This window comes from Culex pipiens, chromosome 3, assembly GCF_016801865.2.
Source record: "Culex pipiens pallens isolate TS chromosome 3, TS_CPP_V2, whole genome shotgun sequence".
NCBI classification, from domain to species: Eukaryota; Metazoa; Arthropoda; class Insecta; order Diptera; family Culicidae; genus Culex; species Culex pipiens.
Genome location: NC_068939.1, coordinates 4,949,322 through 4,966,008, shown reverse-complemented (window position 1 = coordinate 4,966,008; position 16,687 = coordinate 4,949,322). Strand labels below are relative to the sequence as shown.

Here is a 16,687-nt window from a genome sequence, read left to right as displayed (position 1 = left end):
AGAATTTTAAGAATTTTAAGAATTTTAAGAATTTTAAGAATTTTAAGAATTTTAAGAATTTTATGTATTTTAAGAGTTTTAAGAATTTTAAGAATTTTAAGAATTTTAAGAATTTTAAGAATTTTAAGAATTTTAAGAATTTTAAGAATTTTAAGAATTTTAAGAATTTTAAGAATTTTAAGAATTTTAAGAATTTTAAGAATTTTAAGAATTTTAAGAATTTCAAAATTTTTAAGAATTTTAAGAATTTTATGTATTTTAAGAGTTTTAAGAATTTTAAGAATTTTAAGAATTTTAAAAATTTTAAGAATTTTAAGAATTTTAAGAATTTTAAGAGTTTTAAGAATTTTAAGAATTTTAAGAATTTTAAGAATTTTAAGAATTTTAAGAATTTTAAGAATTTTAAGAATTTTAAGAATTTTAAGAATTTTAAGAATTTTAAGAATTTTAAGAATTTTAAGAATTTTAAGAATTTTAAGAATTTTAAGAATTTTAAGAATTTTAAGAATTTTAAGAATTTTAAGAATTTTAATAATTTTAAGAATTTTAAGAATTTTAAAAATTTTAAAAATTTTAAGAATTTTAAGAATTTTAAGAATTTTAAGAATTTTAAGAAATTTAAGAATTTTAAGAATTTTAAGAATTTTAAGAATTTTAAGAATTTTAAGAATTTTAAGAATTTTAAGAATTTTAAGAATTTTAAGAATTTTAAGAATTTTAGGAATTTTAAGAATTTTAAGAATTTTAAGAATTTTAAGAATTTTAAGAATTTTAAGAATTTTTAGAATTTTAAGAATTTTAAGAATTTTAAGAATTTTAAGAATTTTAAGAATTTTAAGAATTTTAAGAATTTTAAAAATTTTAAGAATTTTAAGAATTTTAAGAATTTTAAGAATTTTAAGAATTTTAAGAATTTTAAGAATTTTAAGAATTTTAAGAATTTTAAGAATTTTAAGAATTTTAAGAATTTTAAGAATTTTAAGAATTTTAAGAATTTTAAGAATTTTAAGAATTTTAAGAATTTTAAGAATTTTAAGAATTTTAAGAATTTTAAGAATTTTAAGAATTTTAAGAATTTTAAGAATTTTAAGAATTTTAAGAATTTTAAGAATTTTAAGAATTTTAAGAATTTTAAGAATTTTAAGAATTTTAAGAATTTTAAGAATTTTAAGAATTTCAAAAATTTTAAGAATTTTAAGAATTTTATGTATTTTAAAAGTTTTAAGAATTTTAAGAATTTTAAGAATTTTAAAAATTTTAAGAATTTTAAGAATTTTAAGAATTTTAAGAGTTTTAAGAATTTTAAGAATTTTAAGAATTTTAAGAATTTTAAGAATTTTAAGAATTTTAAGAATTTTAAGAATTTTAAGAATTTTAAGAATTTTAAGAATTTTAAGAATTTTAAGAATTTTAAGAATTTTAAGAATTTTAAGAATTTTAAGAATTTTAAGAATTTTAAGAATTTTAAGAATTTTAAGAATTTTAAGAATTTTAAGAATTTTAATAATTTTAAAAATTTTAAGAATTTTAAGAATTTTAAAATTTTTAAAAATTTTAAGAATTTTAAGAATTTTAAGAATTTTAAGAATTTTAAGAATTTTAAGAATTTTAAGAATTTTAGGAATTTTAAGAATTTTAAGAATTTTAAAAATTTTAAGAATTTTAAGAATTTTAAGAATTTTAAGAATTTTAAGAATTTTAAGAATTTTAAGAATTTTAAGAATTTTAAGAATTTTAAGAATTTTAAGAATTTTAAGAATTTTAAGAATTTTAAGAATTTTAAGAATTTTAAGAATTTTAAGAATTTTAAGAATTTTAAGAATTTTAAGAATTTTAAGAATTTTAAGAATTTTAAGAATTTTAAGAATTTTAAGAATTTTAAGAATTTTAAGAATTTTAAGAATTTTAAGAATTTTAAGAATTTTAAGAATTTTAAGAATTTTATGTATTTTAAGAGTTTTAAGAATTTTAAGAATTTTAAGAATTTTAAGAATTTTATGTATTTTAAGAGTTTTAAGAATTTTAAGAATTTTAAGAATTTTAAGAATTTTAAGAATTTTAAGAGCGAGTCCACGAGCAAAGCATACCCATCTCGCATCGACCTCACCAATCTGCCTGGAATTTTCAGGGGTTGTTTGTACATATAAAACTAGCATCTGGCCAAAATATGAGCACTCTAGGTCAACGGGAAGTGGGGCAAATCGGGACACAAAGTTTGAAGGTTCAAAAACGTCAAAAATCTTAAAAAGGCTATAACTTAGACAAAATTCAATTTATTTTCAAAATTCAAAATGCATCTGAAAGGGCTTACAAAATCCAACAAAATGCAGGGTAGAGCAGCCTAATTGGTTAAATCTAATGAGAGTTATTGGCATTTTAGTGAAAAAATAGCATAATTTTCAAACTCAAATAAAAAAGTGTTCCATCCAGATATCAACTCGGTACGACCTGCAGCTTGTAGAGGCATCTGGGACTACCATCTGAGACTGAGAACGCTTTGGGTAAGGCAGTTTAACATATTAAATAGACACTTTTACTTTTAGTGAATTTTTTGGTTGTAAATTTTTGCTCGGGGGACCCCTTAGATCCCATTTTCTGGTGATAATTTCATCATATTCGTGTTCCTGAGACAATTTCACAATAGAAACATGCATAAAAATGTTTATTTTTATCCATTTTTACCGTTTAAAAAACAAAAGTTAAAAAAAATCTTCGATTCACATTTATTGAAAATCAAGCTCGTTTCCAAGGATACTAGATGACACCAGAAAAAAGCAGCTTCTTATTTTTTTTTAACTATTATTTTTTAAAGGGTTAAAATGGATAAAAATAAACATTTTTATGCATGTTTCTATTGTGAAATTGTCTCAGGAACACGAATATGATAAAATTATCACCAGAAAATGGGATCTAAGGGGTCCTCCGAGCAAACATTTACAACCAAAAACATCACTAAAAGTAAAAGTGTCTATTTAATATGTTAAACTGCCTTACCCAAAGCGTTCTCAGTATCAGATGGTAGTCCCAGATGTCCCCTACAAGCTGCAGGTCGAACAGAGTTGATATCTAGATGGAACACTTTTTTATTTGAGTTTGAAAATTATGCTATTTTTTCACTAAAATGCCAATAACTCTCATTAGATTTAACCAATTAGGCTGCTCTACCCTGCATTTTGTTGGATTTTGTAAGCCCTTTCAGATGCATTTTGAATTTTGAAAATAAATTGAATTTTGTCTAAGTTATAGCCTTTTTAAGATTTTTGACGTTTTTGAACATTCAAACTTTGTGTCCCGATTTGCCCCACTTCCCGTTGACCTAGAGTGCTTATATTTTGGCCAGATGCTAGTTTTATATGTACAAAAAACCCCTGAAAATTTCAGGAAGATTTGTGAGGTCCAAACGACGTCCCATACAAAGGGGTATGCCCTGTTCGTGGACTCGCTCTTAAGAATTTTAAGAATTTTAAGAATTTTAAGAATTTTAAGAATTTTAAGAATTTTAAGAATTTTAAGAATTTTAAGAATTTTAAGAATTTTAAGAATTTTATGTATTTTAAGAGTTTTAAGAATTTTAAGAATTTTAAGAATTTTAAGAATTTTAAGAATTTTAAGAATTTTAAGAATTTTAAGAATTTTAAGAATTTTAAGAATTTTAAAAATTTTAAGAATTTTAAGAATTTTAAGAATTTTAAGAATTTTAAAAATTTTAAGAATTTTAAGAATTTTATGAATTTTAAGACTTTTAAGAATTTTAAGAATTTTTAGATTCTTGAGATTTTTTAGAATCTTTAGATTTTTCAGAATTTCTAGAAATTGAAAAAAAAATATAATTTGTAGTATTTCAAAAAAATAAAATAAAATTTGATACTTTAAAAAATATATAATTTTCAGATATTTTAAAATTTTAAGAATTTCTAAAATTATTTGATGATTATTTGAAAATTTGATGGAATATTAAAAAATCATGAAAAGTCCTATCTGTTTGTCTGTGATGTAATGCTAGAGCCTTACAGTCGTATGCAAATACAAAACTAAAAAAACAGCTCGTCCCTCCCCGAAACAGTGTTCTAGGTGCTTTCCGAATGTGTCCTCCCCACCCTCGATTAATGAAATCCAGTCATCAATGAGCGGAAGTGAACTAATTGCGTCCGTTTGTCTTGTGCTCTCTCTCTCTTTCTTCCTTTCTCACTCACTCACACAATCATACAAACTCACACTCGTTTTCATGGAATGCAGCTCGTCCCACATTCCTAAATCTAAACATAAATTTGAACTCCCTGCGACTTCAGCCAACCAAGCGTACGTAACCAACAAAAAAAAAGCGTGTTTTTAACTAACTTTTCATTTTAATTTCCCAATAATGTTTCATTTCCTGTTCATTTCGTTTCGCGCGTTCGATGTTGTGTTTCGATGTTTTAGGTTGTTTTTTTTTTTTGTCTACGTTCAATTTCGATTTCGGACCGTGCTAATCGTTTTCAATTCAATTTTCAACAGCATCCCCGGCGGCCAGCAAGTTGGCCCAGCGGATGACGACGCTGCACGAGGAACCGCTGATCAAGCAGATCTGCTACGAGGAGGAGGGCGAGGACCGGTTCAGCGAGCCCGAGTACGCCGAGTACGAGGACGATTACGAGCCGCCCAAGAAGCCGACCATGTCCAAGATGAAGTCCTCGTACACGGTCGAGTCGTTCATGGACATTGACAAGCGGCCCGGGCATGCCGGCGTTGGCGGAGGTAGCGATTTGTGCAAGTTCTCGGCGGCGGGAAAGGGCGTTAAGCCTGGTGGTGGAGGTGGTCAGGTGGCGCAGGTCAAGAGCCAGAACATTGCCGCCGGCACGCCCAGCATGAGCTCGTCCACTTCGAGCGGGTACGGCTCGCAGGCCGTGTCCTGCAGCAATCTGACCAACGACGACACCTACTCGATCCGCTCGCTGAGCGTCGGAGAAACGCCTGGTGAGTTGTACTTGAGGATCTTTGATTGAATCGGCAACTTCAACTATTCAATTCTTCTCCAGAAACCATGTCACCGTCCAACAACGTCCTGCGCAGCAACAATCCACTCATGAAGGACGTGGTCAGCTTTGACGAGCTGAACGGCAACCGCGGCGGTGATCTGCTCGAGCAGGAAGCCCTCGCGTACAACAGCAACGCAAAGCGGGCTAGCGAACCGGCGGTCATGACCGGCTCGCGTGACGCCATGATCGACGAGGAAGACGAGGGCGTGGTCAACGAGCAAGAGGTGGAAGAGGACGAGGAGGTGATTGCGATGGACGAAAGTCACGTGAGCAGCACCACCGATGATGATTCGCATCTTCAGCATGAGGATGTGGTCGACGAGGAGAACAATAGCTCCAAGCTGCTGCAGGATTCCGATGGTATGAAGGTCAAGTTTCTTTAGAAATTTGTCAATTTGAATTTTTGATTTATTTTGCAGTTATGGAGAATAGCTTCTCCACGCCGAGCAAGCACGAGAATATTCCGGACTGGGTCATCGTTGGCGAATCGGTTCAGATTCGACCGTACAATACGAGCGGTGTGATTTCGTTCGTCGGAGGAACGCATTTCCAGGTGAGAAGTGACTTCATAATTGTAATATTTGTGCATTTCATGTGTAATGTTTATCTAAAATTGCAAAATTTAAATTTACAGTCCAGACTCAACTATCTGAAAGTTTCGGAAAATATCATTTCGGATAATCGAATCACGAAAAACATTTTAGTGTAATCTTATTTTTAACTATCGAAATCTCGATTGTCCGAAGTTTCGATTATCCGAAGTTTGATTATCCGAAGTTTTGTATGGGACTTCGGATAATCGAATCACGAAAAAAAAAAAATTTTTCTTTTTTTTCTTTCTTAGTTTTAACTTCAAATTCGAGTTCTGTGACCTCATTTCAATCAAATTTTAATGATTGATTGAATATAAAATTATTAAAAAAATCTATTTTTTATATATTTGATCACCGCCTTTTTGGCCGCCATCTTGGATTTCAAAATTCTAAATCACTTTAGAGTAGTTTAGGGTTCATACCAAAGCTCAAAAAAAAAAAACAAAAATAAGACAACAAAAAATATATTTTTTTTGTGATTTTATTTATCCGAAGTGAAATTTTGCCAAGGCCTTCGGATAATCGAGTCTGGACTGTATTCGAAATACATTTCTGCGCAGACTCAGTTGGAGGGAAGCAACAACTTAGAGGTCTCCAAAAACAAGTTTACTTTGATTTTTTTTAATATTTAGGCAGAACCGAACGGTTTCTTCAAAGTTGTTGTACTACAGTAGTTGTAACTGGGCTGCTTTTTAACTGGGCGCTCGAAAACTGGGCTGTAGCCCAGTTAAAAAGCAGGCAAACGTCAAAATACCAAAACAAACCGAAATGACCGAGGGGTTAATGGATGCAAAAATCATGTTCAATAAATAAAATAGTAGTTTATACAACAAGTTGCGAAAAAAAAGGATTTTTTCAGCACGAATCGTACATTTATCCAACGAGGTTCACCGAGGTGGATAAATACGACGAGTGTTGAAAAAATCAAATTTTGCAACGAGTTCCATACAACCTTTTTTTGCAAGAATTATAGGGCAAAAAATGTTGAAAAGTATTACTTTTCCAAACAAGTGCTGAAAAGTTCAACTTTTCAGCACCCATTTCAGTGCATAAAAAGAGGCTCACCGCATAAACCTTCGGACGCCTAGAAATGAGCAGAAACTTGCAAGAGTGCCCACAAAAGACCCGGGGTCGTTAAAGTGGATTGCTTTGCTTTTTTTCAGTGCTGAAAAGTAGAACTTTTCAGCATTTATTTTGAAAAGGGTTACTATTCGATTCTGTTATTTTCGGTAGAGAAAAGTAGGCTGTTTCGTCGTTCGAGAATTACAGAAAAAATAAGGAGTTTTACGACGTAATTGCAAAAAAAACTTTTTCAAACTTTTATTAAATTTCGAGTCACAAATAAAGAAACACAAAAAGTAAGCATTGTAAACAAAATTGAGTAACTTTTATTTTTATATTTCATCAGGAAAATATTATGCATCGTTGGTCCCCTCGTTATTTTTCGTTCAGCTCAGTTAGCGAGCAGCATTCGGTGACTGGGCTACGTTCTCAGACCAGTTACCGAACAAGTACTGTATATTGCCCTAACTCTCCATACAAACTTTGTAGAGAAACCATTCCTGTCATTCTGGGTATATCTCTGACATTATCACTGCACCTTCTTTTTATTTATTTATGTGAAATTTATGTTCAAATCAGATCTGCTACACGACTAGCAAGCTTTTTTTCGAAAACACTTTTTTTAAATCTTGCACAGTTGGGGATCATCCATAAATCACATGGACACTTTTTTTGAGTAAATTTGACCCGATCGTTTAATTCAATTTCAATGTTATTTTCGGGTAGGTGGGTAGGCAGTGCGTGGCCGAATGGTTACGCTGTCCGCTTTGTAAGCGGATGATTCTGGGTTCGATTCCCATCTGCTCCAACCTTCCATCGGATGAGGAAGTAAAATGTCGGTCCCGGCCTTGGTTGTTAGGCCGTTAAGTCATTCCATGTGTAGGAGTCTTCTCCATGCCAAAAGTACAAACAACACACCAAACCAAGCCTACTCCGGTGGAATCGCTGGCGGCGGTTGGACTCGCAATCCAAAGGTCGTCAGTTCAAACACTGGGGTGGAAGGTTCCTTCGAGTAGAAAGAGGTTTGGATGCTCTCCCCATTCAAGCCTTCGGACTCCTAGGTTCGAGCAGAAACTTGCAATAGAGACCACAAAAGACCCGGGGGTCGCGTTAATGTGGATGGTTTGATTTTTGTAGGCAAAATCAATCACAAAAATCAGGGGAAAAAATGTTTTCAAAAAACTTCAAAGCTTAAGGGGTTACATGCATGTAGAAAAACACAAAATTTCATATTTCAGAAAATTTATTAAATCCACTTAAAAGATGATTTTTAATCACTTCTGATAGTTTCATGAAGATATTTCATAATTAAACTGAGTAAGAGATGATTTACGCTCAAAATGTTGCCATGCGCAAGGCGAACTGTCAAACTTTGTGAGCGTTTTTCTCTGAACACCGAGTTGATTTACGGGTGCCACGATATCTCGAGATGGGATGGACCAAATTGGCTGAAATTTCAGTTGAAGACTTACAATATATATTCCATGTGCATGACGAAGCCCAATTTTGAAATTTTTGCATTTTAAAAAAATACTAAAATCAAAAACTGGCGATTTTTTATTTTATATCTTTTTTTTTAAATAAACTTTTTGAAAATCGTACTTTGTCATGCACATAGGATTGGTTTAACGAGTCTTCACCAAAATTTTGAGCCGATTTGGTCAAAGCAGTGTGGAGATATCGTTTTTTGAAACTTCAAGGTTAAAATAGCTGACCGATTCTTAGCGAAGCTACACCAAAATGTCACATTTTTCAATTTTCAATGTGATTTTTGATATGAAAGATTTAATTTTTATTATGATTCAATAATTGCAATGTGCTTTAAATGCGTTTTCTTACCTCAAAAGCCAAAAATATTGACCAAATATGGTCTGCAAGCCATTGAATGGGAGAGGAGTTTTTTCATAAATCTGCTCCTTTCGTTGTCCCGTCACGAAAAGAAATGGCTGGCAAAAACTCAAATTTCAACCAATTCGTTCAGTTCAAGGAGCTAGAGATTCATTTTTCAATTTGTGATAACGTGTTGAAGAGCAAAAGTTTTTTTAAATCAAACTGGCAAAACTGTGGCGATTTTTGTAGTGTGCCTTTTAAAAGTCCAGTTTTACGATGTTGTCCCGTCACGCTACATTTTTATTTCAGGGGAAGCACAGGTACTATATAATTCATTCTGCATGATATTTCTTTGTAGGAAAATCAATTATCTTTCCAAATATGTAATAACATTGGGGGGTTTCTTCTTTTATTTTGCCACTACAGCCAAAACGCTGAAAAAAACTTGGGATTTTTTTGAAAAGGAGCCGAAGAATCGGTCAGCTATATCTCGGCAATGGTACATCCAAATGTCTTCATATTTATTTTGTTAATAGATGAAAATGTACATTTAAATGACCTGAAAACAGATTTATAAAATGTTAAGTGTGTGCTCAAACCAACCTCTGACATTTTTGCCGATTTAAATGTATGCAACCCCTTAATGGAAATAGAAATCAAATCAACTGAAAACAGGGGCGCTCAAAATTTGTGGCGGTCCAAATTTGAAGCTCACATAAGGTTGCGGGCCAAATGTATTTCAAACTATAAAATTGTAAAATACATCTATCAGTTTAAGTTTTTTGAAATTGTAGGTAACTTTTGGACGTTTCCGCCATTATTATTAAAGAACAAAAAATTAAATTCAAATTTTTTAAACAAAATAGCAAAATTATTACAATTCTCATGCCTCAACCAACAGATCAGGTTTTACAATAGCTTTGAAAAAAAAAAAATCACGGTCTGGTCTGGTTGATAGATGATTGATACTTTTGTGACCGAAGACATTCGTTGTTGAACATATTAAATAAAAATGAAAAATGGTTTTTAGCTTTTTTTCTGTAAAAATATGTTTAAAAAGGTTTAAGTAATTTTATTTTTCAATAAATTTCTACCAAAATTATAACAATTATTCCTCCAATTTCAATGAATTTTAGTCAACCTGAATCAGATGTTTCGTACTCAATTCGTAACTTAAATGACTTAAGTTTGGGCGGTTTTTAAGTGAAAAAATGGGGCCCAGCCTTTAAATAAGTTGCGTCATGACTCATCAATTAATATGGGATACCTTTACTGTTTTCCACTTAAGTAAAATTTGAACGTTAAATAACTTATTTCCAAAAATGTTTGATGAAGTTTTTGACGAATTTTTGACGAAATTTATTGTTTTCAATCACACCTTTTGGGCCAAATTTGGCCCGCAGGCCATCCAGGTTTTTAAGCGAAGATGGCGTTCGAATGGTGAACGTCCGAAATGTCAAAATCGCGCAGTAGCACCAACATTATAAAAAAATGTGGCTGTCATGCCATGGCACACTTTTTTCGTAATGTTGGTACCACTGCATGATTTTGACATGTCGGGCGTTCACCTTTCGAACGCCATTTTCGCTTAAAAACCTGGATACTTTGGTCACTCGATAATAAAAATTTAATTTGCATTGAAAAAAAGTTTAAACATTGGATTCTTTTTTTTCAGGGCGGCACCTGGATCGGCGTCGAGCTGGACACGCCCACGGGCAAGAACGACGGCACCGTGCAGGGCATCCAGTACTTTAGCTGTCGGCCCAAGCACGGCATCTTCGTGCGCGTGGACAAGCTGATCCTGGACAAGCGAGGCCGAGCGATGCGGGAGCTGAAGCGGGCGGAGAAGATGAAGGGTGAGTTTTTGTTTTAGATTTCCGTTAGAGAGAAGTTATTAAAGTGGGGTACTTGTTTCAGCCGAATTTGGCGGCAAGAAAGCGGTCAGCGCCAACGGCCCCCGCAAATGATACGGGTTTAACCGGGGCCTCAGCGCTGCCCTGACGGCGAGTGGTTCCTGCTCGGCTGCGGCAGTGATGCGTCCGATGCCCAGGAAGCGGTTCGTGCCCAAGTCGGCTTCGATGGCCGCCTTCGGGCGGACCAAGTAAGAGCGACCTTCCAGAGATCATCTATAGAGTACCTTTCGGTTTGTTTCGTTTTTCGTTTCGTGTAACGTTCGTTTACATCCCCTAGTGATATATGCAAAGCAAAGAAAATGAAACACAAACACACACTCAATGCGCGGTAAGTAAGCAAACCCACACACGTTTCTGAGCAATGGAAAACGATAATAATTGTGTACGAAATTATTTCTATTATTTATACACTTTTACATTGTGTGACACACGCAAGATTAGAAAAAAAAAATTCCCTAAAAAAATGTCCTAAAAACCACACAAAAAGCGGAAAAATATATTTATTGAGTAAGTGTTTGCAAGTGCATTCTAGATAGAAAGAGTGAAAAGCTACTAAAATATGTAATATGTCGTCAGGAAAGCAAATTTTACGATCCAAACAAAAAAAAAAGAGATATAAAAATCAACCAGTTCTGTCCAAGGTCATTTAAAGAATACAAACGAAGCTCTAAAGTATAATTATTATCATCTATTGTATACACATTAACCAGAGAAAGAGGTGAGGTGAGGCAGGATTTTCAGCGCGGAAAAAATGGGTGAAATCATTGAGGCGAGAAACCTATATATTGCTAAGAGAATCAAGAAACCAACCACTTTGTAGCCAAAATCAGACGGAGAGAATTTAACAGGGGGTTCAAAGACGATTGAGATAAGCATTATGAATATTTATATTTATACACATATTTAAAGACAAACAACAACAACAAAAAAGTAAGTATGTTATAAAAGAAACCTTTTTATTCTACTCCTTTGCTACACAACAAGCATTTTCAATAACATCTTTCTTCTGTAAATCTACAAAGCAAATTGATAAGAAAAAACAAGCAGTGTTTAACCCTCTAAACAAGTTGAATCAAACCAACCCTCCTTCACAGCCAGAAGAAGCAGAATGGAAAGACGCGTAGTAAAGTAATCCCAAACAAGCAGCAGCAGCAGCAGCTTCAAACAGCAGACGTAACACCGCTGAAGAGACAGGCTAGACGAAACAAAAAAAGTAAAATAACTAATCCTAGAAGCTATTCAATGTGATGAATGTGTCCACGCAGTTGTAGAACGCGAAATTACCAAATCTAAGTAAAATCAAACACAAACACGAAGAAGTGAAACCATTCATTCAGTCCATCCCGTTCATTTTTTGAGTCTGGTTTACAAAATTACAAAACGAAATCGTAGTATCACGTAGTGAAACGACACGTTAGAGGGCGGAACTTGATGGTGTGATCGCGCAAATATCACTAAATTGTCCAGCAGATCACACACACTCACGACGGAGAACGAGACGAGATATCATTAGTTTGTAGTGGAGACTGTCTGTAAAAATTAGTTCTTTTTCCCTCCCCAAATTTCTTAGATTCGTGTCATGAGTACCAGAGGTAGGTAAATGTTCGGTAGTGGTTTTTGAGATGTTTATTTATTCTACTAAAGTGTTAGACATTGGCAGCGAAGACGCGGGACTTTTGAGTGAGAACAACGCAAATTACGAAGAAAGCAGCAAATGAAAAGCAAAACGAGCACGTCCATTTTTCCCCCTGAGAAATTAAAAAGGTAAAAACTTTGGAATTCTGATAAATTTATCCACAAAACGAGAGATTGAGTAGGAGCAGTCTAGAATAGCAGTCGAACAGCCGGTTGAGACGCAGTGATTAATCTTCAAATTTCTCAGTGTTTTACTAGGCAATAAAGTACACATATTAGAGAGAACCTAGCTATCTTGAGCGCGTGCGGCTTTTTAGACCAGAAAAGAGTGTGCAAAATGATAGGGCAGAATTAGAGGAGTTACTACTAAAATAACGTTGAGAGCGAGCATCGAATAGAAAAAAGAGAGGCAAATTATAGAAGTTACGTAGAGTAAGGTTGACCAGTAGGACCTCGAATATTCCGATTTCAAGTTGGGGACGCGGCGCCGCCGCGGGAAGGATCAAACTAATTCCAAAAAGTTCGTTTCGAGTGCTGCAGTATTTTGCAATATTTCTCAGAGATTGCGCTGTTCGATTGGTGGTAAGAAATTCAAATTTGTTCTGGGAAAAATCACGATTTCGATCGCGAGAAATCAAAAAACAACTTCAAAACACGTCCTTTTCCTTCCACAACTGTCAAATAACTGATCGAGCAGCACTCTGTCAAAAACGTTGCAGTACTGGAACGACGCCCCAACCTTCATACCCAACGTCAGCCGCGCGCCACCACTGAAGCACGTGTTCAGGAAAAAAACAACAAAACAAAGCCTGCTTTGATGGCTACGCCCCGTTGCGTAGCCGTTGTTAGCGCGAATTCCCCCTCCTCTTTTGAAGCTTCGCGCACAACGAACCCGCCCTGGATATGGATGAACCTGCGGCCTGCTTGGATTACGACGTTTCGTGCGTGATGTGGGTCCAGCGCCGAACGCAGCGTGCGCCACGTGCTTCTGTGTGATTTTTTCGAGAAGGCGCGCAGTGGCGTGGGTGAAAAGGTGGGGGTATTTTGAATTTTTGAGTTATCCTTCCCGAAATTGGATGGCGGTGATGGTTCAAAGAGTGTGTGCATTAGATGAGATTTTAGAGCGCAGAAATTCCAAGGGAAACAAGTGCAAGACGATAGACTAGTTTAAATGTGTAACTTTTTTGCTGTCTATGTCAGTCAATGTCAATTTTCGCCACTATTGCCACAACAAGCGCACACTCTTCTAGAACAACGAAAGAGTGTGTGTCCATTTCCTAGAACCAACCAACAAAATGCTAATGTGTAGAAAGCAGAGAATCCAGACAGAGAAAACAAAACATTCAAACACCAGTTAGTCGAAACATGTGAGGGAAAGTGCAATAAGCAAAGAAATGCAATCTTTTGTATTTTTAATCGCAACTGTTTAATATTTGCACCGATCGGAAAACAAATCCTCAATCTTTTTATTGTTCCGTTACATCGACTATCATATCTTTTTTCAAGTTTATTTTTTCTTTGTTTAAGCCTTACGCAAGGCTGAGTGATATCATCAACTGAAACATGTAAATCAAACTTAGTTTAATGCTTAAAACATAAGATTAAAAAAAAAGACTCCGCTTAGTTATCAATCTACTTCCTAAGTTTTTTTTCCAAGTGTGTAAAGATGTTTTGTGATTTAGTTTAATATCATTCTATTCCATCAATATGTTAAAGTAATGAATGGCACAACGTTATTCCATTAAATGTAAAAAAAAACCAAAAAAATCAAAACGAAAAAATATCATTCGAGCTTGCACCGTTATTTTGCGTTTAACTTTGTTTCCCCTTCTATGTTGGTGCTTTGTTTTGAAACGTTAACTCAATTTGTTCATTCCTGTTTATTACTTGAGTTAAGTTCATGTTAGTGTTAACTTTCACACTCTTATTCACACTAAGCAGAAGCACACACAGTTCAGCGTGGAAGAGGCACCGTTTCTATCTAAAAGTACCGTGGCGCGGGAGCGTTGTGTAAAGAACAAACAAAAATCTAACACTCTTTTCTCTAACCTCTAACATGTAAGCGAATAACGCAAAACAAAACAAAAAAAAAAAAAACAAGCATCAGTCTAAATTTATCATCTGTTGAGAATAGGCGATTAAAAAGCGCTACCTTAGTTGATAGTTTATAGAGTACATTAAAGGAAGCAAGTAAAAAAACTGTAGAATAGAAAAAAACAAGCAGTGGAGCAGAAAAGATGGGAAAAGGTGTGTTAAAAAAATGGATAAATTCTAGTCAAAAAGAGAGAAAAAAAATCTACTACAGAGAAGAAAGGACATAATATGCACAGAGGCGCAAACAGCTGCAAGCAGGTTAACAATTATAAGGTTGAACATAACAACACACGGAGAAAGGATTAAAGAACAAAAAACACACACACGCTAAGAATCAGCAACTATACAGAAGTGAAAGCAAAAAGGGAAAATTAAAAATCAGAAAAAGATACAAATATATTAATACTGCTTATTCTGTAATTAACAGAACTGGGTTTAAAAGTTTCTAGTACTTCCGAAAGCCATTTTTACAAATTTTATTTTTAGCTTTTATATCTTGGGCCTGGACTGAACCAAGTAAAGTGCAACCCACCCGCGGATGGGAGTAATTTTTTAAAGCCTCAATTCAAAAATGTTGATACTTGATACAATTATTGAATTTTAGAAATTAAAAAAAGGAAATTCTAAAATCTGTAAACTCAAATTCTGAAATCCTTTAAAATTCTAAAATTCTTATATTGTAAATTCTTAAAATAATAAATTCTAATATTCTACAATTGCAAATTCAAAATCATTAAAAATCTCAAATTCTTTATTTCTTAAGCTCTTAGATTCTAAATTTCTAAAATACTAAAATTCTGATTTTCCGAAACTTTAAAATTTTAGAACGACAGAATTGAGAATTTTTAAATTCTAGAAGTGTAGAATTTTAGAATTTAAGAGTTTTAGGAATTTAGAATTTAAGAAATTGAGAATTTTGGTATTTTTAAGTACTAAAAATATTAGGATTTCATGATTTTAGAATTTTAGAATTTCATTTTAAAAGTTTAGAGTTTAGAAGGTTAGAACTTTAATGTTTTAGAATGTTAGAATTTGAGAATTTAAGAATCTAAGAACTCACGAATTAAGGATTTTTCGAATTTTATTGATTCAGAATTTTAGAATGATAAATTTTGAAAATTCTAGAATTCTAGTTTAAGAATTTTAGGAATTTAGAATTTTAGAGTTCTAGAATCCTAAAATATTATTTTAGAATGTTACACTTTGAAAATTTAATTTTAAAATTTTATAATTTGGGAATTTCAATGATTTTGAATTTACAATTTTAGAATTTAGAATTTTAAATTCTAGAATTTTAGTAATTAACAATTTTAAGAGTATAGAAAATTTAGAAATTTAGGATTTATTTTTTTTCCAGCATTCTAGAGAAGGTTTTAAGTATTTAAAACTCTGAATTCTAAAATTTTTCAATTCTCCTCTAGAATTCCGGAATTGAAAAATTATTTTTTTTTATTTTAAATCATTAAAATTCTCAAATTATAAAACTCTAAAATACCAAAACTTCAAAATTCTGAAATAAAAAAAAAATTGAATTTTAAAAAATTTTAGACTTTAAAATCCTACAAATCTGCAATTCTAAAATACTAAAATTCAAAATTCCTAAAAATTCTTAAATCCTTCTCTAGAATTCTAGAATTTGAAAATTCGGAAACTCATTAAAAACAACACGAAGTCTGTTTGTCTCATCGTTAAACTTCTACGCATAATTGTCCCCCCAAGTATTTTCTTACATTGAATCATTAGTTTTACGAAGTTGTTTACCTGTTGTATAGCAAGAGAATCACAAATAAGGGTGATAAATTGCTAACGGGGGCGATTAGGGACACATAGGGCGAGTAGGAACCTACGAGACAATTATGCGTAGAAACACAGAAATCGGACGAACAATTTCAATCGCGTTTTTCTCAGTTACACTTTTTTGAACATGGGACAATTAGGGGCAGGGGGGGCAGAATGGCCCGCCTAAGTAAAATGCGCCAAAAACCATAGAAAAACATGAAAACTTATGAATTCAGTGTAGTAGGCTTATGCTTTGGGATGTTCCCTTCAATGTTCTATACTTGGTTGATGAAAATTTTTAGCTTAAAACTATTTTTGAGCCACTTTAAAAAAAATGTTTTTTCGACTACTTTTCCAGGGTGCGGGGCAGAATGGGCCACCCTGCGGGGCAGAATGGGCCACCTTAGAAAACGAGCCATTTCGTCTAATACAACGTTGAAGGGAGATAAGAAATGACTTAAAGTACCTTTCTAACATAGTTTCCATGGAGTTAGACCACTTTTATAAAAATAGTCACTTACCAAATCAAACATTTTTGAAAATAGTGTTAATATGTTGAAATAAGACACTATTTTAACAAATAAGCGTCAAAACAACTGAAAAATCAACTATTGTTGCATTAAAGGTGATTTGTGAAGCTACCAGGAGTGAAATATCCATTTAATCCAAATTTCATAACTTTTGATTGTTTTTATAAGGCAGGATAAGGGTGGTCCATTCTGCCCCCAAGTGGATTTTAATTTAACACTTCCACCACCAAGCCTCT

At 33.1% G+C, this 16,687-nt stretch overlaps 1 protein-coding gene across 3 annotated transcripts in view; it reads left to right on the top strand.

The window, feature by feature from the left end:
* The window catches only part of LOC120424430 (kinesin-like protein KIF13B), a 59,689-nt gene extending 45,290 nt beyond the window's left edge, over positions 1–14,399 (top strand). For 2 of the 3 annotated variants that reach the window (XM_052709254.1, XM_052709255.1), the window contains 6 exons: positions 4,237–4,299; positions 4,495–4,953; positions 5,016–5,375; positions 5,435–5,568; positions 10,176–10,356; positions 10,418–14,399. In XM_052709254.1, coding sequence (XP_052565214.1) covers positions 4,237–4,299; positions 4,495–4,953; positions 5,016–5,375; positions 5,435–5,568; positions 10,176–10,356; positions 10,418–10,467 — 1,247 coding nt within the window. In that variant the 3' untranslated portion in view covers positions 10,468–14,399. The remainder of the gene's footprint in view (positions 1–4,236; positions 4,300–4,494; positions 4,954–5,015; positions 5,376–5,434; positions 5,569–10,175; positions 10,357–10,417) is intronic. The other variant, XM_039588546.2, reaches the window with a different exon arrangement.
* Positions 14,400–16,687: the final 2,288 nt, after the last annotated feature.